General features: G+C 45.2%; 1 protein-coding gene across 1 annotated transcript; it reads right to left on the bottom strand.

The window, feature by feature from the left end:
- Window positions 1–211: 211 nt before the first annotated feature.
- On the bottom strand, window positions 212–8211 carry SSR3 (signal sequence receptor subunit 3). Its single transcript, XM_053307498.1, has 5 exons — window positions 7983–8211; window positions 4221–4347; window positions 3359–3457; window positions 2120–2251; window positions 212–659 (listed from the first exon to the last, which is right to left on the bottom strand). Exons 1-5 carry the CDS (start codon window positions 8128–8130, stop codon window positions 593–595), a joined length of 573 nt encoding a protein of 190 aa, XP_053163473.1. The 5' UTR covers window positions 8131–8211; the 3' UTR covers window positions 212–592.
- Between the last annotated feature and the right edge of the window lie 18168 nt (window positions 8212–26379).

Here is a 26379-nt window from a genome sequence, read left to right on the forward strand (position 1 = left end):
ATCTGTGTATATAATATTTCAAGCTTGATCACTGCTACAAATTTAATAGGCTTGAGCTCCTGACATGAAATCCACATTTTCAGTAGTTTTCACACCATGAAGAGGAAATCACGTTCAGTAATGACAACCACAAGGCATACCTTTCCAGGAAAACTGTAAACAGGACTAGGAGTGGATACATATCAAAGCGTGTATGTGTAAGGCCGTTGGGCTTGTTTTAAATCTTTTATTCAAACATGGTTACAAAATTATAAGGGATACGGTCACTGCTTGCAGCAAACAAGGTTGATTTCACTGACTGATAAAAAGGACATAAAATATGTCCCTTGCAGAACTTCATACAGTTCGCATGCCTCTCAACTGATATTCTTTGAATTCAAGGTCCACATAAGTTTTAAATCTCCAAAGTTAAAATACAAGGAGCATTTTGTGGGCCTAAATTAGAATATCTGATTTACTCAATTTTGTTACATTTTATAGACCCTCTGTTAACTTCAGTTTTGTAAAAAAAAACCCACCATGTTTTCAAACTATAAAAAGGCAACACCCCCCACCCTCCTTCTGTCTGCTAGACCCAGCCAAACAATTCCAGCTACTTAGAGCCCGTAGATAGCAGAGCAATCAATCCAGACGAAGCACTGATGGAGAGGATATAGTTTCTGAAAAAGCAATACGTCAAGGATGAAATACAAGCAATAAGAACTTAAGTACATTTTTGCAAAGACTCACTAACTATAATAGCTGCTAAAAGAACAGAATACCTCACAAGTGGCAGCCAGATCTGAGGAACACTATGCACCCCACATTTCTAGAGGCAAAAGGGTGTGTGTGAATTGTTTGGGGGGTGCGTGTACGTACACACACAAGTACACATTTCTAGAGGCAAAAGGGTGTGTGTGTGTGTGGTGTGTGTGTGAATTGTTTGGGGGGGTGCGTGTACGTACACACACACACACACACACACTAGGGGTGTGCACGGAACCGGATGGTCCGGTTCAAGTCTGAACTGGACCTGAACAAAACTGGGCCAGTTCGGTCCGACACCCACTTGAACCCCCACCCACCCACCCCCGTCCGGTTCGGTCCGGGGGGCGGTTCCATGATTTGATTTTATTTTAATTATTTTTACAAACACACACACATATATACTCCCTCCGGGGGAATTGCTCAAGGCAGTAGGGGGTCTGCCAAGGTTCCCCCTTCCCCTGCCAGCCTCCTTTACTGCCCAAACCAGCCCATTCAGCTGGCTCTTCGGGCCACACAGATGCCAACTGCACAGGCACGGCAGCCTCCAAAATGGCTACTGCGCCAGAGGGGGAAGACCGAGCCAGCCAAATGGACAGTTTCAGGCAGTAAAGGAGGCCGTGGGGGAAGGGAGAACCTCCTTGCCCCGCTCCCCCAGCCGCCACCTTGAGCAACCCCCCCAGAAGGGGCATGTTTTAAAAAATTAAAATTGGGGGGGTCACGAACCCCCAAACAGCTGAGTGGGTTCAGTCCGGGGTCAGACCGAACAGGGGATGGTTCAGTTCGATCCCTAACAATCGAACCTGTTTGCACATCCCTAGTACACACACTTATGGACATGGGACTAGTAGTTAGCAACTCATCTTAGGGGAATGAGCTGGCACTCCGTCTTCACAGGCCTCAAGGAAACTTGTGGCAACGAGAAACATTTCTTAGAATGGTTCTGAAAAAATGAGTTCTACAAACTGGTTTCAAAGAGAGAGAATCTTGAATTTCCCAAATACTTTGATTGCAATTAATGCTTTTAGGTTCCAATACTGTAGCCTATTACTAGCAAAAGCCCCTGAATGACAATACTAACCATCTACAGAGTTCTGCTGTGGCAAGGTTCATACCAACAGGCTGTTCTGTTACTGATGGGTTTAGTGGATTGAAGATCTTTGCTTCTGCCTTCCATAGTAGAGGGAAGTTTAACTCACCAGAGTTATCTATTCTAGAATCAACTGCTTGTGCCTGCTCCAATTGTGTCAGATTGAGTCTGGATTATATGGGCCATCAGCCCTGCAATTCTACCCCTTAAGAGTGTCTACAGATACCACCAGGGGCATGTGTGGCCCTTCTGTCTAGAACTCTGTGACATGCTGAAAGAGGATACACGGTGGGGTTGAAGTTCTTCAGTAAAAAAAATGAGGCAATGATGACCAAGACCAGGAAAAGGGTGTTGTTGTAGAAGATAGAGAATGTTGTTGCTTCATAGTCCGCCACTTCGTTCTTCTTCCACAAAATTCTGCAAATACAGACAAAAGTGGTGTTCGAGTTTCTAAGTTAATAGCAAATTAGGTGCGCGGCAATACTTCTCTGCCAGGAAACTGGCTCGCCTCCAAGTTCCAGTTAAAAAAAGAGAGAGGAGGGGGAATACTAAAGTCATCTCCACTATTAAAATGCAGAATACATGCATTTGGATTTTCTCTGCAACTCAACCCAGTCCCAATTAAGCAGGGCTTAAATAAATAGAAGGGGCTTGCTCCAAGAATGGAGAGACAAGGCTGCAAGCCTACAAATCAAGGAGCTGTTCCCAACGTCCAGACCAGGGGCTCTCAGATTATGTTAAGACTCTCTCCTTTGGCTGGGCCACTGTTGTTAGGGATTAGGAAAATGATCAACAACATCTGGGTAACCCAAGGTTGAGAGCCCCTGATCTAGACAACCTCACACAGCTTGTAATTTTTTACCAGTTTTAATGCAGCAAGAGACAGCCTCACACTACCGATTACTGACATTATGAAGAATGAGGATCTTGGTCTGAGAGGCAAGACTCAAGAGTCAGTGAATCCTGCCAAGCATTCAAAATACACAGAGAGAGCATTTCTAATGCACAGATAGATAAACAAGTGTCTCCCTCACAATACTACCTTAAACTCCTTGGAGCAGTTATCCAAGTTAGGCCCCCATATGCTGTTGAACTACAGTTCCCATCATCCCCACCCACAATGGCCTTGGCAGGGGATGACGGAAGTCATAGTCCAATGACATCTGAGGACTCCAGCTCTCTAAGGAGTTTACAGTAGTGTACGTGATCTTTGTGCAGCAGTATTTCAGGTGTCATTTGGGCAATAATTTGTGCTAAAATTAATGTTTTTAAGGAGCCTGGTATTTATTTATTGAGAGAGAACTTGGAGATACTACCTGCCTTAGAAGAAACGAACATGTTTTTATCATCATCATCGAGTCACAGGTTTCTAGACCCAAGCCAAGTAGGCATAACAGAATCAGAATCAAGCTGGTTTCAAACAAACTCAAAGCCACAGAGATAAATCCCCACTCATGCAGAGAGGTACCGTAAATCTTGTGCAAGCAGGAGTGTTTGACGCATTTGACAGTCAAATGGCATTACCTCTCATCTTTTTCCTTACGGGACATCTTCCTATTGTCTGCTTCAGACAGCTTGCGAGTTACTTCTTTGGAAACAGCATCCTCCCTCTTCTGGGCTACCCTGAAAAGGAACGTGTTCAATTTCAGATTTTATGTAAGAGAGAAGAACCAGTCCAAGAGTTGAAAGACATACAAAATGCTTCCCCACTGTAACAAAATCACTATAACGGTCACAATAGATGTGCCGTGCCATGCCAGTAGGTGTAGATGGTATGAAAGCCCCATTGTACAGGCACAAAGCCAGTGAGTCCAGCCAGACAGTTCATGAATTCAAACAGGAGCAAACAGTATACTCCAACTGTTAGGTGACAATTATTGGGATCACTTCAGTGACAGCAGAATGCACCAACTGTACTTAAAAAGATGTACGTGTTTTGATCAAAGTCAGTGTACCAGTCCTCTTCTAATCAAGGAAAGCCACAAAAGGTATTTTGATCCCCAATTAAAGGAAATTTACAAGATTGTCCTTAGTGACTTCTGCCTGAACTCTTTTGTATCAATGAACCACTAAACTGCAAGCCAGAAGATCATTAAGAAGTACAGCAAGACTGATCTGAAATAGTTTAGTTTCTTGATGTCCACTCAGTTAATTAAGTTTAGATCCCACTCAAATTGAAGCAGGAAGGCCCCACTCTGAATGCATGTGTACACACACTGCCTTGATACTGCCACCCAGAACAAAATTCAATTCGCACACAGATGAGAAAAGTAAGAGAGAACACTGAATACCAGCACAATGTTTTCTTTTTTAGTTAATTTTTTTAAGAGGAACCACATCATTACCTGCTGAAAATGCTTAAAAAGTGAACCATCTAAATGCTTACTTGTGTTTAAGAACAAACTTTACATTCTTGTAGGCAAACGCAACCAGATATGTACTGACAAGGGTCATTACGCTGTAGAGGACCGCAGACTGAACAAGATCCATATGCCATATCCGCCAGTAGAGCCCTAAGGAAAGATTTTCAAGATGGTTAAGATTCTGGTAGCCTCTATGGTCAGTTCAGCATTGTTAAAGATTGGTTTAAGAGTTACTTAATACTGCGACACTGACAAATATTTAACTTGACTTTACTACTAACCTGATGCCTTGTCTTATTTTTATTCACTTTTCCCATTCATTCAAAATAGAAAAAACTAGCAAAACCATACATCTACCATACATTTATGGTTGTGTAACAGCTAGTCTGAGAATGTAGTTAAGTACTCTATCGTGTTCATATTTCTTCACTTCAACAACAGTGAAGTAAGGGACATCTGAAGTTGAAAGAAATGAGTGGTGGTTAGCCTCAATAAGGAACATAATGCCCTATTCACAGCAAGCTAATCCATAATTTTGTTGTCGTGTGGGATAGTTCCCCCACTGTTCCCTCTAAGGCAGGGATTCTCAACCTGTGGGTCCCCAGATGTTATTGGACTTCAACTCCCATAATCCCCAGTGGCCTTTGGTTGGGAATTATGGGAGTTGAAGTCCAATTACATCTGGGGACCCACACGTTGAGAATCCCTGCTCTAAGGTGTACTCATGTGCACACGCTCACAAGTTTTCTGATGTCTGCTCAGTTAATTTTAGATCCCGCTCAGGTTGTATTAGGAAGGCCCCACTCTGAATGCATGTGTGCACACAGTTCCTTGACACTGCCGCCCAGAACAAAACTCATTTTGCACAGAGATTTAAAAAATTAGAGGGACCACAGGTCAGAACTGGTTTCCTTTGCATGCTGTCCCTGCAGGAAATGTGTGAATTGGACCTTCACCAGACTGATGGCTGATTTGTTGCAGTTCTTTTTTTTTAACACAACAAGAACTAAAAACAAAACACACTGCTGATTATGGAAACCACTGCTGGATCATGGGAGCTACAGGGATTAGATTTTCCACACAATCATGGGCATGCATATGGCCAGGAGTGGTTCCAGAAGCATTGCACAGAACTGATTTGGAGTGTTTGGGTTTTGCTTTGGTTTTAAAATATACTCTAATCACAGACAACCAACATAGTGAAACCTAACAAAGAGACAGCATTGCCACCTAGTGGTCTGCTAAGTTTTATAAACTGGTATGAATTCTTTTTTGTTTTTTCCATATGTTATGATTACCATACTGTACACACGCACACACCCTAGTCCAATTTTGTTTGAGTCACATCAATCCCTGATTGAGTCACATCAAGCCCCTGCTAACTGGGCAAAGAGGCACCTTTTACCATGGTGATTCTCTTTATTGAGCAGGGGGAGAGTAACTGGCCCTATCCACCCCCAGCACAGGACCTCCAGTGACTGTTGCTGGTGTCTATCTTGTGTTTCTTTTTAGAATGTGAGCCCTTTGGGAACAGGGAGCCATCTTATTTATTTATTATTTCTCTGTGGAAACCGCCCTGAGCCATTTTTGGAAGGGCGGTATAGAAATTGAATTATTAATATTAATAATAATAATAATAATAATCCACTGTCACCTCTTGCCAACCACAAAATCACTGGTCTTCAGCCACTCTTATAATCTTACATGGGGTCAACTAATATTTCATCAGTTTCATCTCATTCTGCCACTCTTAAATCATCATTGAGCTGGAAAAATGCCTACAGCGCAACATAAAGTACCACTTTCCAGACTAAATATTTGTAAAGGCTTTTTTTTTTCAAAGCCCCAGGTCAACAAAATTTCTATGATGAACCTGGAAAATGTACATCTGTGGGGTCCTACCAGACTGCAGCATTTCTGCTATCCTGGGGATATCACACATTCCACTATCAATTAAAAGCAGAAAGCTCCCAGTGCAACACACACTCAAAATTAATCCCCTCCCCTGCAAATGAGGAAGCCCCATTGCTCAGTGGAAGACCATGTATTTTGCATGCACGTGGCCCTAGATTCAATTCCTAGCATCTGTAGTTAGGAATCTCAGGAAGCAGGACTGGGAAAAGCCTCCACCTTGGAGTCTGGGGAGGTGCAGCCAGTCAGCATGGGCACATCAGGGCTAGATGAATTAGCAATCTGATTCCATATGAAACAGTTACATTAGTAAATGCAAGATTATTGGTTGACTGAATGATTGATTGAAGTGCCATCAAGTTGGTGTCAACTCTTAGGATACAATGGAAAGCCAGGAAAACAAACAAATGGATCATAGAACAAATCAATCCAGAATTTTCACTCGAAGCACAAATGACCAGGCTTAAACTATCATACTTCAGACACATTATGTGAAGATCCAGCTCCCTTGAGAAGTCCATAATGCTGGGGAAAGTTGAAGGAAAGAGGATGACCAGCAGCAAGATTGTTGATTATGACAGCAATGAATGCACCACTGAGAGACCTTAAAGGCCGCTAGAAAAGAAAGATTATACATACAACATATAGTTCACTGCTATGTGAGCAGCATAATGTACAGATGGGACACTGCAACACAGCTTCCTAGAAGGAGGATGTAGTGCCATCCTGAACCCACATATTATTCCTTCTTCTTCCCAAAAAATATTTTGCTATGCAAAGGCAGGGTTGGCAATAGTCCCCTCCAAATATTCACAGAGAAAAATGGAATGTGTTCCCAATCTAGACTGTAGCAGAAAGTCCATAACTCCGTGGTAGAGCATGTGTTCTGCATGCACAAGGGCCCAGGTTCAATCCCTGGCACTGCTCACAGAAGGCTTCAGCCTAAACTTTGGAGAGCTGCTGTCAAGTGGCTGACAAGAAGAGACTTACTCAAAGCAATTGAAAGGACAAGTTTGGCAATGCCTAACTTGTTCTTTTAATTGCATTAAGACTACTTGGAGTAATTTTCCTCATCATATTCAGCCAGTCGGTGTAATCAATAATAACCTAGGATGAAACACAAACCTTTTGAAAGGCTTGCTTTGGTGCTGCATTAGAAACTTACCTAACTGGGCAAAGGCTTGTCACATTGTATAGGAGTTTACCTTCTACAGTGTCAGACCAGTGGATCCATCTGACAACTTCCTACACAGCTGCCATGAGTATTTCTCTCCAACCCAACCCTGACTTGCCCCCAAGGTCACTGCCTTTTGTTTTTTCTGGGCTCTTATGCCTTTGATTGATTGATTGATTGATCAATTAAGTACCATCAAGTCAGTGTTGACTCTTAATGACCACACAGATAGATTCTCTCTAGGATGATCTGTCTTCAACTTGGCCTTTAAGCTCTCTCAGTGGTGCATTCATTGCTGTCATAATCAACAATTTTGCTGCTGGTCGTCCTCTTCTTCCCTTTCCTTCCACTTTCCCCAGCATTATGGACTTCTCAAGGAAGCTCGGTTTTCACATAATGTGTCCGAAGTATGATAGTTTGAGCCTGGTCATTTCTGCCTCGAGTGAAAATTCTGGATTGATTTGTTCTATGAGCCATTTATGACCCTTATGCCTTTAGCTGCTGTATAAAGAGCAGGGTGGTGAAGCCACCACCCCTGATAGCATCACACCTCCACAAGCGGAGAAGCATCGCCTGTTGAATTCCTGTCTGCCTGGCAGCTGAGAAAGGCAGAGAAGCCTCACCAGGGAAAGAGGAGCGACCCAATCAGTCGCCCAGCACTGCCTACCGCCGCCCCCACTTCACCAGCCTCCCCACTCACAGATGGGGATAGCAGAGACGATGAACGCATTGCCGAAGAAGAGTGCCGAAGACTTGGCCGAGAGATTGCGGCTAAAATCCTGCAGAAGCAGCTCTTCTTCCGACTGCTGCCGAGCCCCGCCGCTGCCACTGCCGCCCTTGGGAGCCATCGCTGTCTCTCACTCTGAAAGAAAGACCAGAAATGACCCGGCGCGGCTACCGTAGCCGCCAGCTAGTGCACACGCAGCACAGAACGGGAGGCGGGACTTCCTCTGACCAACACCCGCGTCTTTACGAGTATTTCCGGTGTTGTGTGTCGTTTTGTTTTCCCTCTACTTTCTTTACGCACTGATTGTCATTTTGTATACAGAGTGGCTATTATTGGAGCAAGGGCAATATGAAGGAAATACAGGATTTTATTATTTTTAAAAATAACAACTTTGCCGGAAGGAGCTCTTCCGCCGAACCAATAAAACGTCCGGATCAACTGGGCTCCGATGATGTGTCCTTTATGGTAGAGGAAGCAAAGAGTTAGAAACGGCTAGAGTGAAGCAGCCTGAACTTTAGGGGATTGGGTTGTTTCTCCGCTCGCCTGTGCCCGTGAAACAAATAGAAATATTCAGAATTTTAGTCTAGATAAGTAGTGTGTTTCCACCGGCCTCCCAAACGGCAACCTTAAACTTCATGCTTTTTCCTATTCGGGTCTTATTTTGGGCTGCCTACTCTGCCTGGAACTATTGCTGATTATTTTTTTTTAATCTCAATATTGTTTCAAATCGTTTTCATAATAATACCACGTCATTAAAGCCTCCAGTATTGCTTTCAGCAGTCATCTGGAGACTTGTGCTAATTTCTGGAGGTTTAGCAGCAGCTGGGGTGGACCGTTGTGTTTTTAAAGTTTTTAATCATTTACAATTAAAAATGCCATGTGTCTACATGCAGCCGGAAGGAAAGCTGTAGCGCCAGTTCATAGGGATGTGGAAAATGGAAGAAGTGCAGTCTGGAAGGTTGTGACTTGGAACTTCACCCATTCAGGCAACCCATCATCATACGGAGACACACAAACACACACACGCAGTGGTGATGCCCCCCTGTGCCAAGAGGAAGTGCTAGATAAAGAGGTCGGAATTGCCTGGACTGGACATACAGATACTGGGTTTTCATGTTGGTTTTAAAAGAGGAAGTTGTTTTTTTAACAGTGCAGGAGGTGGTTTTCAAAATATTATTATTCCTGCTTATTTTGATTTACATTTTCTCTTATTTTTATATCAAACCTCAATAAATAATTATTGAAAAGAATAACTATTGGCTGAGGAGTGCTGTGTGCTCTAAACTAATGGGAAATGTCAAACTGCTAATGTTGTTGTTAATAATAATAATAATATTTATATTTATAGCCCGCTCTTCATCCAAGGAGCCCAGAGCGGTGTACTACATGCTTAAGTTTCTCCTCACAACAACCCTGTGAAGTAGGTTAGGCTGAGAGAGAAGTGACTGGCCCAGAGTCACCCAGCAAGTATCATGGCTGAATGGGGATTTGAACTCGGGTCTCCCCAGTCCTAGTCCAGTGCTCTAACCACTACACCACGCTGGCTCCTTTAAAAAAAACACACACAACCTATTATTAGATTTTCATCAATTTAATGTCCAGTCTTTCAGTTTGCTGTTCCTTCCAATGTTTTATGGCATGCCATTTTGCAAACAGGCCATAATGCTTTGCATACGGTTCAGATCAGAGAGCAAGGGAGAGAAAGAAGAGGTTGTATTCCTCGCCTCCACAAAGAAGCCAGCAAAAGCTTCTACAACCAGCTCTCTAACCAAAATGGTGATTGGATTCTTTTGAGTAGCTAAAAGAAAAAAGACTTCCCCAGCCTCTGGGCACTCTGACCCCTGGTTCCAGTGTGAGAAAGGGAGAAAAATTTCTCTGTCCACACTCTCTACTCCATGCATAATTTTATACACCTCGATCATGTCTCCCCTTAGTCGCCTCTTTTCCAAAGTAAAGAGCCCCAGATGCTATAGCCTAGGCTCAAAAGGAAAGTGCTCCAGGCCCCTGATCATCTTGATTGCCCTCTGCTGCATCTTTTCCAGTGCTACAATATCCTTCTTGAGATACGGTGATCAAAGCTGTATGCAGTACTCCAGATGTGGCCACACCATAGTTTTGTATAAGGGCATTATAATATTAGCATTTTTATTTTCAATCCCCCTCCTAATGAGGGGAACTTGGTCAAAAGCTTTTTGGAAGTCTAAGTATACTATGTCAACTGGATCACCTTTATCCACATGCCTGTTGACACTTTCAAAGCACTCCAAAAAGTTAGTGAGGCAAGACTTTCCCTTGCATCAGCCATGCTGGTTCTCCTTCAGCAAGACTTTTTCTTCCATATGTTTGACAATTTTGTCCTTAAGAATGCTTTCCATCAATTTACCCAGCACCGAAGTTAAGCTGACTGGCCTGTAATTTCCCAGATCACCCCTGGATTCCTTCTTGAAAACTGAAGTCACGTTGACTACTTTCCAGTCTCCTGGGACAAAGCCTGATTGTAGGGAAAAGTTACATATTTTTTGCTAGGAGATCTGTAATTTCACATTTGAGTTCCTTCAGAACTCTTGGGTGGGGGGTGAGTGCAATCTGGCCCAGGAGATTTGTTAATTTTTAATTTTTCAAGACAGTTTAGAACATCTTCCCTTGTCACCTCAAATTGGCCCAGTTCTTCAGCCTTAATCCTGAGAAGCTCAATTCTGGAGAGGATATATGGTCAGTATCGTCTGTTGTAAGAACTCATTCAGCTTCTCTGCAGTTGCCTTATCCTGCTTAATCCCTTTCACACCCTCATCATCTAAGGGGCCAACCGCCTCCCTGGCGGGTTTTCTATTTCTGATATATTTAAAGAAGGTTTTGTTATTCCCCTTGACACTTCTAGTTCCTCAAACTCTCTTTTTGTATCCCTTGTTGTTTCCTTGCATTGCTTTTGCCAAAGTTTATCTTTCTTCCTGTTCTCTTCATTTGGGCAGGACTTCCATTTTCTGAAGGAAGTCTTCTTCTCTTTTATAGCTTCCCTGACTCTACTTGTTAGCCATCCTGAACTTGGTGGTTCCTTTCCTCTTTCTTGGTATACATTCCAACTGAGCTTCTAGTATTGTGGTTTTAAATCCATGCTTTCTGGAGTGATTTGAACCTCCTGACTTTCCTTTTCAACTCCTTCTTACCAGTCCCCTTATTTTTGAGAAGTTTCCTCTTCTGATGTCAAATGCAACTGTGCTAGATTTCCTTGACAATTCTCCATTTGCATATATGTTGAATTGGATCACACTATGGTCACTGCTCCCCAATGGTTCTGCAACTCTGACATCTTGTACCAGGTCCTGGATACCACTCAAGACTAAGTCCAAGGTCGCCATCTCTCTGGTCAGCTCCACGACTAACTGTTCTAAGGCACAATCATTTAGCATGTCTAGAAATTGGGCCTTTCTTTCATTGTCTTGTGAATTTACCCAGTCTGTGTGTGAGTAGTTGAAGTCACCCATTATTACAGCCTTGTCTCTCTTTGATGCCTCTCTGATTTGCTTCTCCAACTCCAGGTCACTCTCAGCAATTTGATCTGGAGGGTGATAGCACATGCCTAGTAACACATTTCCTTTCAGTCCTCATATTGTCCCCCACAATGATTCTGTGGAAGACTCTGGTTCTCCTAGGTTTTCTAGCTTGTTGTAATCTATCCCTTCTATAACGTACAGTGCTTCCCCACCCCCAGTCTTCCCTTCCCTGTCCTTTCTGTGGAATTTGTATCCAGGAATAACAGTGTCCCACTGGTTCTTACTGTTCCACCAGGTTTCCATTATGCCCACTATATCTATGTTTTCATTAGCAATCAAGCACTCCATCTCACCCATCTTGGCTTGGAGGCTTCTGGCATTGGTCTTTAGACACCTATACGCCGAGTCCCTCATCTGGTGTTGTCGTGTGCTATCTCCCCTACCGATATTTGACCTATTGGGCCAGCTCTCTACTCTGCCCCGTTCTGGTTTATCTGAAATGTGTGCACCCTCACCCCTAAGGGGATTTTGCTTGCCAAACCAGATGCCACCCAGTTCCTGCCGGCAGTCCCCCAGGCATCATTTTAAAAGCTGCTCTGCAACCTTTTTAATTTTAAGCGCCAGCAGTCTGGTTCCATCTTGGTTCAGGTAGAGCCCATCCCTTTTGTACAAATGCTCCACTTCCCCAAAATGTATCCCGGTGCCTAACAAAACTAAACCCCTCCTCCTGGCACCACCATCTCATCCACGCATTGAGACCCCTCATTCCACTTGTGTCGCTGGCCCTGTGTGTGGAACAGGTAGCACTTCAGAGAACACTACCCTGGGGGTCCTGGACTTCAGTATTCTACCTAGCAGCCTAAATTTGGCTTCCAGGACCTCCCATCTGCATTTCCCAACATCATTGGTGCCAATGTGCAGCACGAGAGCTGACTACTCCCCAGCACTCCGTAACAGCCTATCTTAGATGTAGCATGATGTTCGCAACCTTCACACCAGGCAGGCAAGTCACTGTGCAGTCTACATATGAGTTACAAGTATGAAGGTGTTCTTCCCAGAGCGGCCCCATCCCTTAAGGGGAATATCTTACAGTGCTCACACATGTAGACCCCATTTAAATTCACCCCAGGCCAGACCTTGCTTAGCTAAGGGAACAATATATGCTTGGTACCACAAGACCAGCACTCCTCCATCACTGTGCCAATGAAAGGGCAATTGTGAAAACTAATTGGGCTCCATCATCACCTGGAAACTTTCTTTCTGGGGACTGCAATCACCAACTCACACTTGTTCATATTTAGGTGATCGCTACCATTTTGTTTTTCAATCGCAATAAAATTTCAGACCAGTTTTTTCACTGCAATAAAATTTCACCCACTAATGGAGTGCAAGGAACAAGCATTATGTTTATAAATGGTCTTTTAACCTGTGGTTTACAAGTTACATGTGTTTTGCTTGAGCTATATCAGACCGAACTTTCCATGGTTGGCATTTTGTTTTGTCTGAACATATTTCAGGCAGGGGCAGAGTTATACACGTCCTGATGTGTTCTAAAACCATGAGCCACGCAGCTGCCTCACTTGTCCCCCGCCCCCCCTCCTCCTCCTCCTCTTGCTAACTGGCCACTACTGCTGCCCGTCCGGCTGCTCCTACTGCTGCTATCACTTTTGCCGCCTGCCAGTCAGCTCAGAGGCCAGTCAGAAACAGGAAGGCCCTGTTCCTCTTTGGCAAACACCAAAGCTTCTGACCAGGCTGCCAACCAGCTGGAAAGTGGTGGCAGGCGGCAATAATAACAGCACGGGTGGCAGGAACAGGACAGAAGCGAATGGCAGAGCTACAGCAATGCCCCCCCTGGTAGCCTGCGTTCCTCATAGGGCAAAACACTGCCCCTGAGAAAAAGGAATCCATTGTATAGGTGAATTTTGGCTGTTTGTTTTAATTTACTATTATTTCTTTGACTACTGTGATAAAAGTTGTTTAAAGCTGAAATGTTTGACTTGGGTGCTGTCCTTCCTTACAGATTAGTATTCAGGCAAGCTGTGGTTTTTCTTTGTCACACTGGTACAAATTAGGGGTGTGCATGGAACCAACTGGTCCGGTTCAATTGGAGTCCAAACCGGACCCAAACCAGACCAGGCCAGTTTGGTCTGGCACCCCCTCGAACCCCGCTCCTCTGTTTGGTCAGTGGGGGAGGGGGTTGGCGAACTTTTTGTTTTTAAAGTATTTTTTTAAAAAATTGGCATGACCCAGACCATGCAGAGGTCCATTGTGCAGGTGCGGTGGCCTCCCAAATGGCCGCCACACTGGGGGGAAAGGCCCAAACAGGCCGAAGAATGGCCAAATGGACTGGTTTTGGACTGAAGGGTGGCTGGTGGAGGGAAATTGAAACTCCATGGACACCCCCACCCTCCGCTGCGTTGAAGAACATCCCCGGGGTGGTTAAGTTTAATAATTTTTTAAAAAACTCACAAACCCCCCAACGGGCTGCGGGCGGCGGTTCAGTCTGAGGTCGGACCAAATGGGGTGGTTCGGTTCAACCCCAAACCATTGAACCAAAACCTGTTGGATGTCAAACACATTCACAAATAGGACTGTGGGAATGAGTGTTCTTGCCTTTGGAAGGTCCCAGGCATTCCAGACAGTTTGCTATGATAGTAACCATGTTCTCAGAAATATGCCATTAAATAGGCCACCAAAGAAGGCCATGAGATATAGAAAAAAGAGCTCTTCAGGCTACCTGGAGCTTTTCCAAACAGTGATTGGAAAAGACTGGGGGGTCGGTCATATGAGGGAGCCATTTACAGTGACGTCAGGACAGCGACAGAAGGTGCCATTCATATAGCCAATGGCATTAATCAGCTTTGCTTTTGATAGTTCACAGTTACTGTGCATTATATGCATCCTTTAAAAGTAGCACTTTGGTGCACTGCTCAAAACAACTGAACTTAAAGCACTTCCTTCCTGCTATATTAAAGCCACCCATCTGAGAAAGCTCCTGGTGACCAATCATACATACCTCGTGCTGGAATTTGTCCTTAAACCCAGCCTTTAGAAATAATGCCTAAAAAATGACTCTCATTTATCATGATTCATTTTTCTCTTCTCCAGTAGGTGGTTCCTGCCAGACAAAGTTCTGAGGAACTATTTCATACTGAGCATCAATAGCTCTGACAGCTGTATAATGAACCATCAGCTGCTAAACAAATGCAAATGCAAATAAACTTGCTTTTCCTAAGAGTTTGCTGGAAGCAACATGTTCCTTGGAAATGGCCAGCAGCTGACCCAACCTCTCAATATAGCTGAAATGTTGTGGTTACTTAAAAGCAGTGTGCACAGCCCAAGGGGTTCTGTTTCACTCTGTAAATGGTATCAGCTGCTTCAAAACCCAAGCATGACTTGTCCCCGTAGCTAAGCAGGGTCTGCCCTGGTTGCATCTGAATGAGAGACTTGATGTGTGAGCACTGCAAGATATTCCCCTCAGGGGATGAAGCCACTCTGGGAAAAGCAGGTTTCAAGTTCCCTCCCTGGCTTCTCCAAGATAGGGCTGAGAGAGATTCCTGCCTGCAGCCTTGGAGAAGTTGCTGCCAGTCTGTGAAGACAATACTGAGCTAGATAGACCAATGGTCTGACTCAGTATATGGCAGTTCCCTATGTTCCTATGTTCTAAGTTGGCCATTGCTTAAGTGAGTAACTAGCAATCATGGGGCATGTTTCATAAAACACATGCACATTTAGTGGTTGGTGATTGTTCTGATCTGGGACCAGATGCACAGTTTCATTTGTCCAGGGTTGCACTCTACCTAAAAAATCAGGTCTGAAGCTTGGCTCCACATGTCCCAGAGCTGTTTTTGGATGCTCAGGAGGTGGCAATTTGTAGGAGTGCTTTTTTACCAGCTTTGGCAGTGCAGCATCTGGAAAAGTCAAACCCAGCCATGATCATTCATGTCCCAGTAAACTCCAGACTTGACTATTGTCATAAACTCTAGTGGGGTTGCCCTTGAAAAGATCCAAAATTTCTGATTGGTATAGAATACAGACACTCCAAATGGATGACTCCAAACAACAGCCTTGTGTGAAAAGAGTATCCACCATTCTTGCCAGCCCCTGCCCAATTCTCTCACCAAACATATCCCTCCCTGTCTCTCTTGCTTGAATGTTGCTCTTGTACTTCTGCTGCTTGCCAGTAGATAGCACTGGCTCCTGATCTTCTTTCCAAATTCCTTTGTAAAACCATATCCTCTCTTTTTAGGTTGTTCAGTGGTATCCATTGTCCTCAAATAAAGTAATTATGTGGCAGCTACGCACAAGTAGCCTACCAACCAGTGTCAGGAGGCCCCCACATAATGCTCTGCACACTCGATGGAAGCTCCCAGCCCCCAAACCACCCTGTTCCCTCCCTGCTAGCGGTGGAAGCTGACAATCGACTGGGCGGCCTAATCCTGCTGCCCAACATCATGGATGGGTCCATCTGCAGGAAAGGTAAGCTTTTCGCTGCTTCCTGCCCGAGCCCATTCTCCGATCGTGAGAATGGACTCACCGTCAGCCTCAGAGTAGGCCAGGGGAGGAGATTACTTCATCACCTCAGCCCTCCTCATGGCTTGCTGCATCCAGCCATTTCCCTCTCCAGGAGAACTTCTGACTCGCATGTTCAGCCCTCATCATTGGCCGCCTCAGCAATAAATGCCCCAGTACAGAGTAGGGGTGTGCATACAGGTTTGAGGTTGAACAGATTCGACCTCAAACCTGTTTGGTTTGACGGTCCGGCACCAGACCATAAACCCCCTAGTCCAATTTGGTGCCTGATCAAACACCCCCCGGTTCAGTTCAGCACCGTTCGGGGGTGTTCGCGAATTTTAAAAAATTGTTTTAGTCACTTACTCCCTCCAGGGACCACTAGTGCAGCCGCAGGGGGCCTCCAGAGGCACCTCCCCTGCTAGCCTCCGAAATTACCCCCCTTGCCCAATTCGGATGCTCTTTGGCCCATTCTGGGCCTCACCCCCATTGTCGTGGCCATTTTGGAGGCTGCCGCCCATTAGGCATGCATGGCAGCCTCCAAAATGGCTGCCGCAATGGGAGTGAAGCCTAGAACGGGCCAATGAGCACCCAGAACGGGCTGAAGAGTACCCGAACTGGGTGATGGGTGCAATTTTAGAGGCTGTCGGTGGGAAGAAGCACCTCCAGAGGGCCCCCGCAGCCACACTAACAACCTCCGGAGGGGGTAAGTGACTACATTTTTAAAAAAATTCTATTTGTGAACACCTGCAAACAGCACAGAATGGGCGGGAGGTTCGAGGGGGTGCCAGACCAAACTGCCCAGTCCGGTTCGGGTCCAGTTCAGACTTGAACCAAATTGAGCCAGCCAGTTTTGTGCACACCCCTCTTACAGAGCTGACAGGGCTTAAAGCCTACTCCAAGCCCTGCCCCTCCCTGGCGTCACTTCCTGCTTCCTGTCGTGCCCAACATGGCTGCCCCACTGACTCTGTTCCCTGCAGCTCTCCCTGCTTCGCCTGCTTCATCACACCAGGACCCAACCAGCCTGGAACCATTTCACCCCCGCTTCCTTCAGGGGAAGACAGAAGCTCCAAAGGAGGTATGCCGCACTCTCTGCTTGGCTCCACAGGGCTATGCACACAGGCTAGAGACATGCAGGAATGGCTCATGCCCGGGCTGGCCGGGTGGGCCCTGACACTTTTCCAGGCACAGCACCCACTCCCTGCTCTGTGCGCACTGGCCGTGTACATGCCGATGCTGCGCGGAGGCTGCAGGGAACAGCGCCACAGCCCTGCGCAGCCGGAAAAGCAGTGGGGCAGGAAGGGGCAGGTAAAGAGCCCCTTACCAGCTCCTTGAGGGAACCGCTCCCCACCCCACCAGGTTGGCTTAAACGCCGGTGCCCGAGCCAGTTGAGCACTTCCAAGAGGCGGCACTGAACCAGCTTGCGCACATCCCTACTTCAGGCAGCGAGAGTTGCGGAAGATCAGCGAGATAAGTTGGTGAGCAACTCCGTCTTCTGTCAACTGGTGTTCTGCAAGATCACCCAGTCATTTTTGTTTAATGGGGGGAGGGAGCTAGGGTTAGGAAAAAGTGCTCTGTCACTATGGCCCTTCCATACATCTAAGAAGAAATGTCGGGGTACTTCAAAGTATCCCAGAAAGCCGCTGTAAAAAAAAGGAACTTTTTAGCATGGGCATAATTCGGGCTAAGCTCTAATGTGCAGGGGAAAACCCGAATCATGTATGGAGTTTACCTCGATATCTCGCAGGGACTTTGAGGTAAATCACACCCACCATTCCCATGGTGAAGCAAAGTAAATTTGCTGTCTGGGAACAGCCCTGGAAATCACACAGTGACAACAGGATAAATACTCATTTCTTTGGCATGTTGTACCCAGCATCGTGTGCCAGCTTTTGCAGTGGTGTTTTATTGTTTCAGATGTACTCAAACGATTGTGTTCTTTCTTTGTAGGTGGATAACAGGTTCGTCCGTCTTTCTAGCTTAATTCAAAGCACACAATAGCCTCACTTGAGTTTCCAGCAGCCATAGAGAAGTCCTTGAGACAAGCAGCTTCTACAGAAGAGTTGGTGTTTTTTTTTAAAAAAAAATTGATCACAATAAGTAGGGTGATTTCTTCAAGCACACAATGTTCATGCTATGTTCGTGCCTCTTTTGGTCCTCTTCTGAGTCTGTTGTACTGCATTTACTCAGTAAGAACTAGTACTTTGTACTAAAATCATATTTAGAGAGCTATTAGATAAGGTGGTACTTGCCACATTTTAACAGTGTTTCACAAGTGACATTAAATGCATAACAACAAAAGAACAGCTGTGCAGGAACAAGCCCAAGGCCCATCTTTTCCAACATCCTGTTTCACACAGTATTGTGAAATCCAGCATATTGAAGTCCAGGACCCCCAAGGTAGCATTCTCAGAAATGATACCTGTTCCACGTGCAGGTACAGTGAGACAGGCAGAGCTGAGGGGTTTCAATGGGTAGATGAGACATTGGTGCCAGGAGGAGGGGTTTAGATTTGTTAGGCAGTGGGATACATTTTGGGGCAAGCAAGACCTATACAAAAGGGACGGGCTGCACTTGAACCAAGATGGAACCAGACTGCTGGCATTTAAAATCAAAATTGCAGAGCAGCTTTTAAAATGACTCCTAGGGAATAGCTGACAGGAGCTAGACAGTATCTGGTTTGGCAAATGCCATCCTTTAAAGTGCAAGGGTGCAAAGGATTCAGATAAAACAGAAGAGCAGACAGAGGGCTGTGCCAGCTGGTCAAAGAGTCAAAAGAAAGAGAGCAAACACCAGGTAGATATTTAGTGTATAGGTGCTTATATGCCAATGCCAGAAGCCTCCAAGCCAAGATGGGTGAGCTGGAGTGCTTTGTTGCTAATGCAGAAATAGATATAGTGGACATAACAGAAACATGGTGGAACAGTGAGAACCAGTGGGACACTGTTATCCCTGGATATAAACTCTATAGAAAGGACACGGAGGGGCGCCTTGGAGGTGGAGTAGCATCGTATGTTAAAGAAAGGATAGAATCTAACAATGTAGAAAACCTAGGTGGACTGGACGCTGGAGTCCTCCACAGAAACCCTGTGGGTGACAATACAAGGTCCGGAAGGAAATGTGCTACTGGGGACGTGCTATCACCCTGTGGATCAAAACGCTGGCAGTGACTGGGAGTTGCAGAAGGAAATCAGGGAGGCATCAAGGAGAGACAGGGCAATAATAATGGGTGACTTCAATTACCCACACATAGACTGGGTAAATTCACGGTCAGGTAATGACAAAGAGGTCAAATTTCTAGATAGGCAGAATGACTGTGCCCTAGAACAGTTGGTCTTGGAACCAACCATAGAGAAGGTGTCCTTGGACTTAATCCTGAGTGGCACCTAGGACCTGGTGTGTGATGTCAGTGTCATCAACCCTTTAGGGAACAGTGACCATAGTGCAATCAAATTTAGCATACATGTGGAGAGAGAATCACCAAGGAAGTCTAGCACAGACAAACTGAATTTCAGAAGAGGAAACTTTTCCAAAATGAGGAGTGTGGTGAAAAGGACGTTGAAAGGGGAAATCAGGAGAGCCACTTCAGAGTGTATGGAGTTACTCAAAATCACAATACTAGAAGCCTAGTTAAATTGTATACCCCAAAGGAGGAAAGGTACCACTAAGTTCAGGAGGATGCCAGAATGGCTAACAGGTAACGTCAAGAAAGCCATAAAAAGGAAGAAGACTTCCTTCCAAAATTGGAAGGCCTGTCCAAATGAAGAGAACAGAAAGGAACACAAACTCTGGCAAAAGAAATGCAAGGTGACAATAAGGGAGGTGAAAAGAGAGTTTGAGGAACATTCGCTAAAACCATCAAGGGGAATAACAAAAACTTCTTTAAATACATCAGATGCAGGAAACCTGCCAGGGAGGCGGTTGGACCATTAGACAATGAGGGAGTGAAAGGGATTATTAAGGAGGATATGGAGGTTGCAGAGAAGCTAAATGACGGTCTTCATGGCAGAGGATACTGAGCATATACCTGAACCAGGCTTTTTGGAGATGGAGGCTAAAGAACTGAGTCAGATAGAAGTGACAAGAGATGATGTTCTAAACTGTCTGGAAAAGCTGAAAACTAGCAAATCGCCAGGGCCAGATGGCATCCATCCAAGAGTCCTTAAAAACTCAAATGTGAAATTGCCGAACTCCTTGCTAAAATATATAACGTATCCCTGCAATCAGGCTCTGTACCGGAGGACTGGCAAGTAGTAAATGTAACACCAATTTTCTAAAAGGGATCTAGGGGCAATCCGTGAAATTGCAGGCCGGTTAGCTTAACATCCGTTCCAGGCAAATTGATGGAAAGCATACTCAAGGATAAAATTGTAAAGCACATAGAGGAACAGGCCCTGCTGGGGGAAAACCAGCATGGGTTCTGCAAAGGTAAATCTTGCCACGCAAACCTTTTGGAGTTCTTTGAGAGTGTCAGCAAGTTTGTGGAACAAGGTGAACCAGTTGACATAGTATACCTGGACTTCCAAAAAGCTTTCGACAATGTTCCTCATCAAAGACTCCTGAGAAAACTTAGCAGTCATGGGATAAGAGGACAAGAACATGTGTGGCTTGCTAACTGGTTAAAAGACAGGAAACAGAGGGTAGGTATAAATGGAGAGTTTTCACAATGGAGGGAAGTAAGAAGTGGGGTCCCTCAGGGATCTGTACTGGGACCGGAGCTTTTTAATAGCAATAGCAATAGCACTTACATTTATATACCGCTTTATAGCCGGAGCTCTCTAAGCGGTTTACAATGATTTAGCATATTGCCCCCAACATTCTGGGTACTCATTTTACCAACCTCAGAAGGATGGAAGGCTGAGTCAACCTTGAGCCCCTGGTCAGGATCGAACTTGTAACCTCCTGGTTACAGGGCGGCAGTTTTACCACTGCGCCACCAGGGGCTCCTTAATGTATTCATAAATGATCTAGAAGCAGGGGTAAGCAGCGAGGTGGCCAAATTTGCAGATGATACCAAACTTTCAGGTAGTGAAATCCAAAAGAGATTGTGAGGAGCTCCAAAAGGATCTCTCCAAACTGGCTGAGTGGGTGACAAAATGGCAAATGCGGTTCAATGTAGGCAAGTGTAAAGTGATGCACTTTGGGATGAAAAACCCCAACTTCAAGTATACGCTGATGGGATCTGAGTTGTCGGTGAATGACCAGGAGAGGGATCTTGGGGTCATGGTGGACAGCCCGTTGAAAGTGTCGACTCAATGTGCGGCAGCTGTGAAAAAGGCCAATTCCATGCTAGGGATCTTTAGGAAGGGGATTGAAAATAAAACTGTTCATATTATAATGCCCTTATACAAAACTGTGGTGCGACCACACTTGGAGTACTGCGTACAATTCTGGTCACCACATCTAAAAAAGGACATTGTAGAACTGGAAAAGGTGCAGAAGAGGGCAACCAAGATGATCAGGGGCCTAGAGCACCTTTCTTATGAGGCAAGACTACAACACCTGGGGCTTTTTAGTTTAGAAAAAAGACAACTGTGGGGAGACATGATAGAGGTCTATAAAATCATGCATGTTGTGGAGAAAGTGGAGAAAGAGACATTCTTCTTCCTCTCACATAACACTAGAACCAGGGGTCATCCCATGAAATTGATTGCCAGGATTTTTAGGACCAACAAATGGAAGTACTTTTTCACAAAACGCATCATCAGCTTGTGGAATTCTCTACCACAAGATGTGGTGACAGCCAACAACCTGGATGACTTTAAGAGGGGTTTGGATAACTTCATGGAGGAGAGGTCTATCATCGGCTACTAGTCAGAGGGCTATAGACCACCTCCAGCCTCAAAGGCAGGATGCCTCTGAGTACCAGTTGCAGGGGAGTAACAGCAGGAGAGAGGCATGCCCTCAGCTCCTGCCTGTGGCTTCCAGTGGCATCTGGTGGGCCTCTGTGTGAAACAGGATGCTGGACTAGATGGGCCTTGGACCTGATCCAGTAAGGCTGTTCTTATGTAAAACATTGGTCCATCTAACTCGATATTGTCTACACTGACAGGCATTGGCTTTCCAAGTTCCAGGCAAGAGTCTTCCCCAGCCCTATCTGGAGATTCCAGGGTCTGAACCTGGGACCTTCAGAATGCAAGGCAAATGATCTTCCACTGAGCCACGGCTCCATCTCTAAATTATGCAGCCTCCCCATCGGGAAATTGAACCCTGGTCTCCCATGGATATTTTACCACTATACTAATGAGAAAGTGATGTAACTCTGACAATTGAAAACTATCCCTTCCACATGCTCCTAGTTCTTTGATCCTCCATAGTTTTGGAGTGTGGGTGTATGAGATAATTTTGAACCAACTGGAGAGAGGCTATAGCTCAATGGTACAAGTTCACATCCCCATCTAAAAATGTTCTCAGGTAATTGACCAGGAAAGACCTCTATCAGGATCCCTGGGAGAACTGCTGCCAGTAGCTAGTTCTAGAATAGATGGAACAGTGGTATGATAGACCTAGTATAAAGTAGCTGTATGTGTTTGGAATGTCAAATCTTGTGCATATTGCCACAATAAATTTCCATTTTTTGAGTATCAGTTTGATGTCATTTTGGAATGATCTGCTGCTGGGAGAAAGCCTGATCAATGTACCCTCCCATCTTCTCCTTTGCCCATGAGGATTATACTGTCCAGCTACAACATTTATCAAATTGCTTTGGGCTGCTTTAGGGTGTTTTTTGTAATGACTGTTTGAAAGTGTGAGAGGATGTGCCGCGCTTTGGTTGATAACAAAGGAGTTACTTGCTTCAGTGACAGTGTAGATATTCAGATGTTCTCTTTGACTGATCAGACACGCACTTGAAGATCTCATCTTGCATCCTGATGACATTCCTGTCCCTTAGGCGGCAGAGAGTTGCTGAGTGCTGAACAATGTTTCAAGTATCTCTCTGACTCATGACGGAGCCCTGCAAGAGGCCAAGGCTGTAACATGTTTAGGAAACATAATCAGGTCACAGATCGGCCTGCATCTCTAAGATGTTTCAGGCGTGTCAGAAGATTGCCATGCTCCTCATCAAAGAGAGAAGCATCTCTGGAGCACGTACTTCATGTGAGAGTCTTAACCTTCTGTGGACAGTGCGGAATTCACAAGGGGGGAAATGTTAATCTTAGATGTGGCTACAAAGTTACTCAAGGACTAAAACTCTTAGAAGTGAAGATCAGGGGTCGTTCACAATACTTGCCCCCTCATGCAAGTTTTACAGTGGGAGGGGGTATGCAAATTTAACATGTGGGGTACCTTTGCTGCTCTAGGATACAACTGTATCCCATTGGGATACAGTATGTATGGGATGCTGTATCCCATGTCAGAGCTGACTTGAAACCAAGTGGATTTATTTACAGGTCCCATGTACATTTGAAAATGTGCTTTTATGTATGCAATATCTTCCATTATATTCCCTCTTTGTGCAAACTCTCTCTCACACCCACCCACTGGCACTATTCACATGCAGTACTCACACTATTCACACACACACACCATTCACATACTGCTCCCATACACCCAGTTAACTGATACTGTAATATACAGTAGTGCGACCTGTTATCTTCCTTGCTGAACTCATTCCCGACAGCACACAACCCCATCTGTCCATCAGAATTGTGTGACACGTCTTTTTAAATGTCTGATCAGTTGAGATGTTCATGAATATCCCTAACACCACAACAGCTGGGCCAATGACTAGGTAGAGTTCACTTCACGAAATGAATCTTAGACCAGAGTTCTCACATTTTGTGCTTGCGCAACTGGGAAAATAGCACTATAGCAATAGCACTTACATTTATATACCGCTCTATAGCCAGAGCTCTCTAAGCGGTTTACAATGATTTTTAGCATATTGCCCCCAACATTCTGGGTACTCGTTTTACCGACCTCGGAAGGATGGAAGGCTGAGTCAACCTTGAGCCCCTGGTCAGGATTGAACTTGTAACCTTCTGGTTACAGGGCGGCAGTTTTACCACTGCGCCACCAGGGGCTCCTGGAAATGTGGAAATGCAGAATGGGCACAGGCCTGGGGGAAACAGTGCCTGTGGTAACTGTGATATCTTCCAGCTTGACCTGAAAAATTGTTAATGTATCCCTACAGAGGTGTTTAACCATGCCCCTATAAGCCTCTCTCATTTGTGTAGAGATATTAAACTGCTTGAATGCAGTTTTGAATGCACAGGAATCCAATTTTAATTGGCGTTAACAGAGGTGCACCTAGGTAATTTTGGGGGCTTGGCCTAAAGGCCTTTGGAGCCCCCCTCCACCCCCCACCACAGCAAGTTAGCATCATTCCCTTACACACACACACACACACACACACACACACACACACGACACATGCAGTATTTTTTAACAGGTGGGTTCTTAGGGGCACAAACAGCAACTGAACTCCCAAGAATGTAAGAGTATACAAAAGGTATATTTATGCAAATATGCCTTAGCAGAAACATTTCAACAGCAACTTAACATACTCCCATCCCACGTATTTCTTTCCCCACTCCCCGCTCTGTCTCTAAAGCAGAGGTCATACTTGGCCGCCCAGCGCAGGTCATGGTTACGCCTGGCCAGTGGCGTGGCATGGTCACCACACCACCCAGGATAAATTTGGGGGCTCCCAGGGGGTGTGGAGGCCCTGGACTTCTGCCCAGAAGTCCAAGGATAAGCACCCCCAGGAGTGAAGGCTGTTTAAGACAAAGGTGCACTATTAGAGTCACGTGTGAGTGGATGTGCTCTTCCAGTAGCAGATTATTAGTCCTCCATCCAACACTGTTAGCAGAATGTTGACTAAAATGACCAGACAGATGGGGGAGTGTTCTCTCTCCCCGCCTATAGGGAGAGGGCATGGAGTGATTTAAAGTGGGAGGCTTCACTTTCAAATGAAAGAAATGTGAGCAAGCAGAAGTGGTGATGATGGCTGTTGAAACAACCTTTCAGGCATGAATAAAAATGTACATACCACTGAGGCAGAATGGGAAAACAATGCTCTTTTATTTCTGTTTTACTTATATCCCGCTGTTCCTTTGAAAGCTCAGAGGCACTTACATTAAGCTCCCTGTGATGGTCTCCCAATCAAGCTCTGGTCAGAGCTGCACCTTCCTAGCTTCACCAGCAGAGGCGTAACTAGGGAAAATGGTGCCCGGGGCAAGCACTGAAATGGCGCCCCCCTGCCGCCCCCCCCCCAACATACTACATTATACTTAGGTTTTTCCTCACAAGCGCCCGCCACCGCTGCCAAGCCAGGCCACTGACTGGCCACCAGGCGCCAGCAAAGCAATAGGGGAGGGGGCGCAGGCGGCGCGGAAGGGACCGCTCGTGGGGAAGGGGGCACCGACGCGCTCCCTTGACTGCTGCAGCGCTGCTGCACTGAGCAGGAAACATTTGTATTAACAAAAAATTAAAAAAAAAATTTAAAAAAATTGGTCATGGCGGCGCCCCCCACGTGACCAGAAAAGATGGCGCCCGGGGCACATGCCCCCCCTGCCCCCCTATAGTTACGCCTCTGTTCACCAGTGCTATTGAATGGCTCCCCCTAACCATTCACACACATACGGTTTACATTTACAGAGACTGCAATGTTCTGCCCCCTCTGGTGAACAATGCCATGTAAGAAATAAAATCCTAGTAAATCTATCGCTATATTTAAGCATGAAAGTGGTGATGGTGTGTAGCGGGGAGGACTTAGCTGCCTGTGGACAATTCCACCACTTACACAATTTTATAAAAGACTGGATAATGTCCTGCTTTATTTTAAGGGCTATACCTAGAAATGGCCATCTGACATCCCTTTTTCAGTGACATAAGTTTACTTATACTGTGAGCCCTTTGGGAAGGCGAACCTCCTTATTATTACATAGGAACATATTAATTATTATTATTATTATTAGATTTGATTTCTATACCACCCTTCCAAAAATGGCTCAGGGCGGTTTATACAGAGAAATAACAAATAATTAAGATGGATCCCTGTCCCCAAAGGGCTCACAATCTAAAAAGGCACATAAGATGGACACCAGCAACAGTCACTGGAGGTACTGTGCTGGGGATGGATAGGGCCAGTTACTCTCCCTCTGCTAAATAAAGAATCACCACATTAAAAGGTGCCTCTTTGCCAAGTGGCTTCAGAAGTTTAGGGCACGAGAAAGTGTATTAGTCAGACTTTGCATTAGAAATTTACATTTCTCTGTGTGTGTGCTTTGCATTCCCTAAATATCTGTTATCTGCAACTAAGTAACTAAATTTTAAAGTGTGCAACCCCAGCATCATTTGGGGTGCCTTTGAAGTATACTTTTAAACCATTAAGTATTTTGAAGAGTATCTAAAAGACGGAACTA

Source organism: Hemicordylus capensis, chromosome 3, assembly GCF_027244095.1.
Source record: "Hemicordylus capensis ecotype Gifberg chromosome 3, rHemCap1.1.pri, whole genome shotgun sequence".
Lineage (NCBI taxonomy): Eukaryota > Metazoa > Chordata > Lepidosauria > Squamata > Cordylidae > Hemicordylus > Hemicordylus capensis.

Coding starts and splice junctions, on each gene's coding strand:
- SSR3 (XM_053307498.1), bottom strand. CDS start 8,130: ATGGCTCCCAAGGGCGGCAGTGGCAGCGGCGGGGCTCGGCAGCAGTCG. Junction 4,348..7,982: donor CGTCTCTGCTATCCCCATCT/GTGAGTGGGGAG, acceptor ATCTTTCCTTAG/GGCTCTACTGGCGGATATGG. Junction 2,252..3,358: donor CGTAAGGAAAAAGATGAGAG/GTAATGCCATTT, acceptor CTGTATTTGCAG/AATTTTGTGGAAGAAGAACG.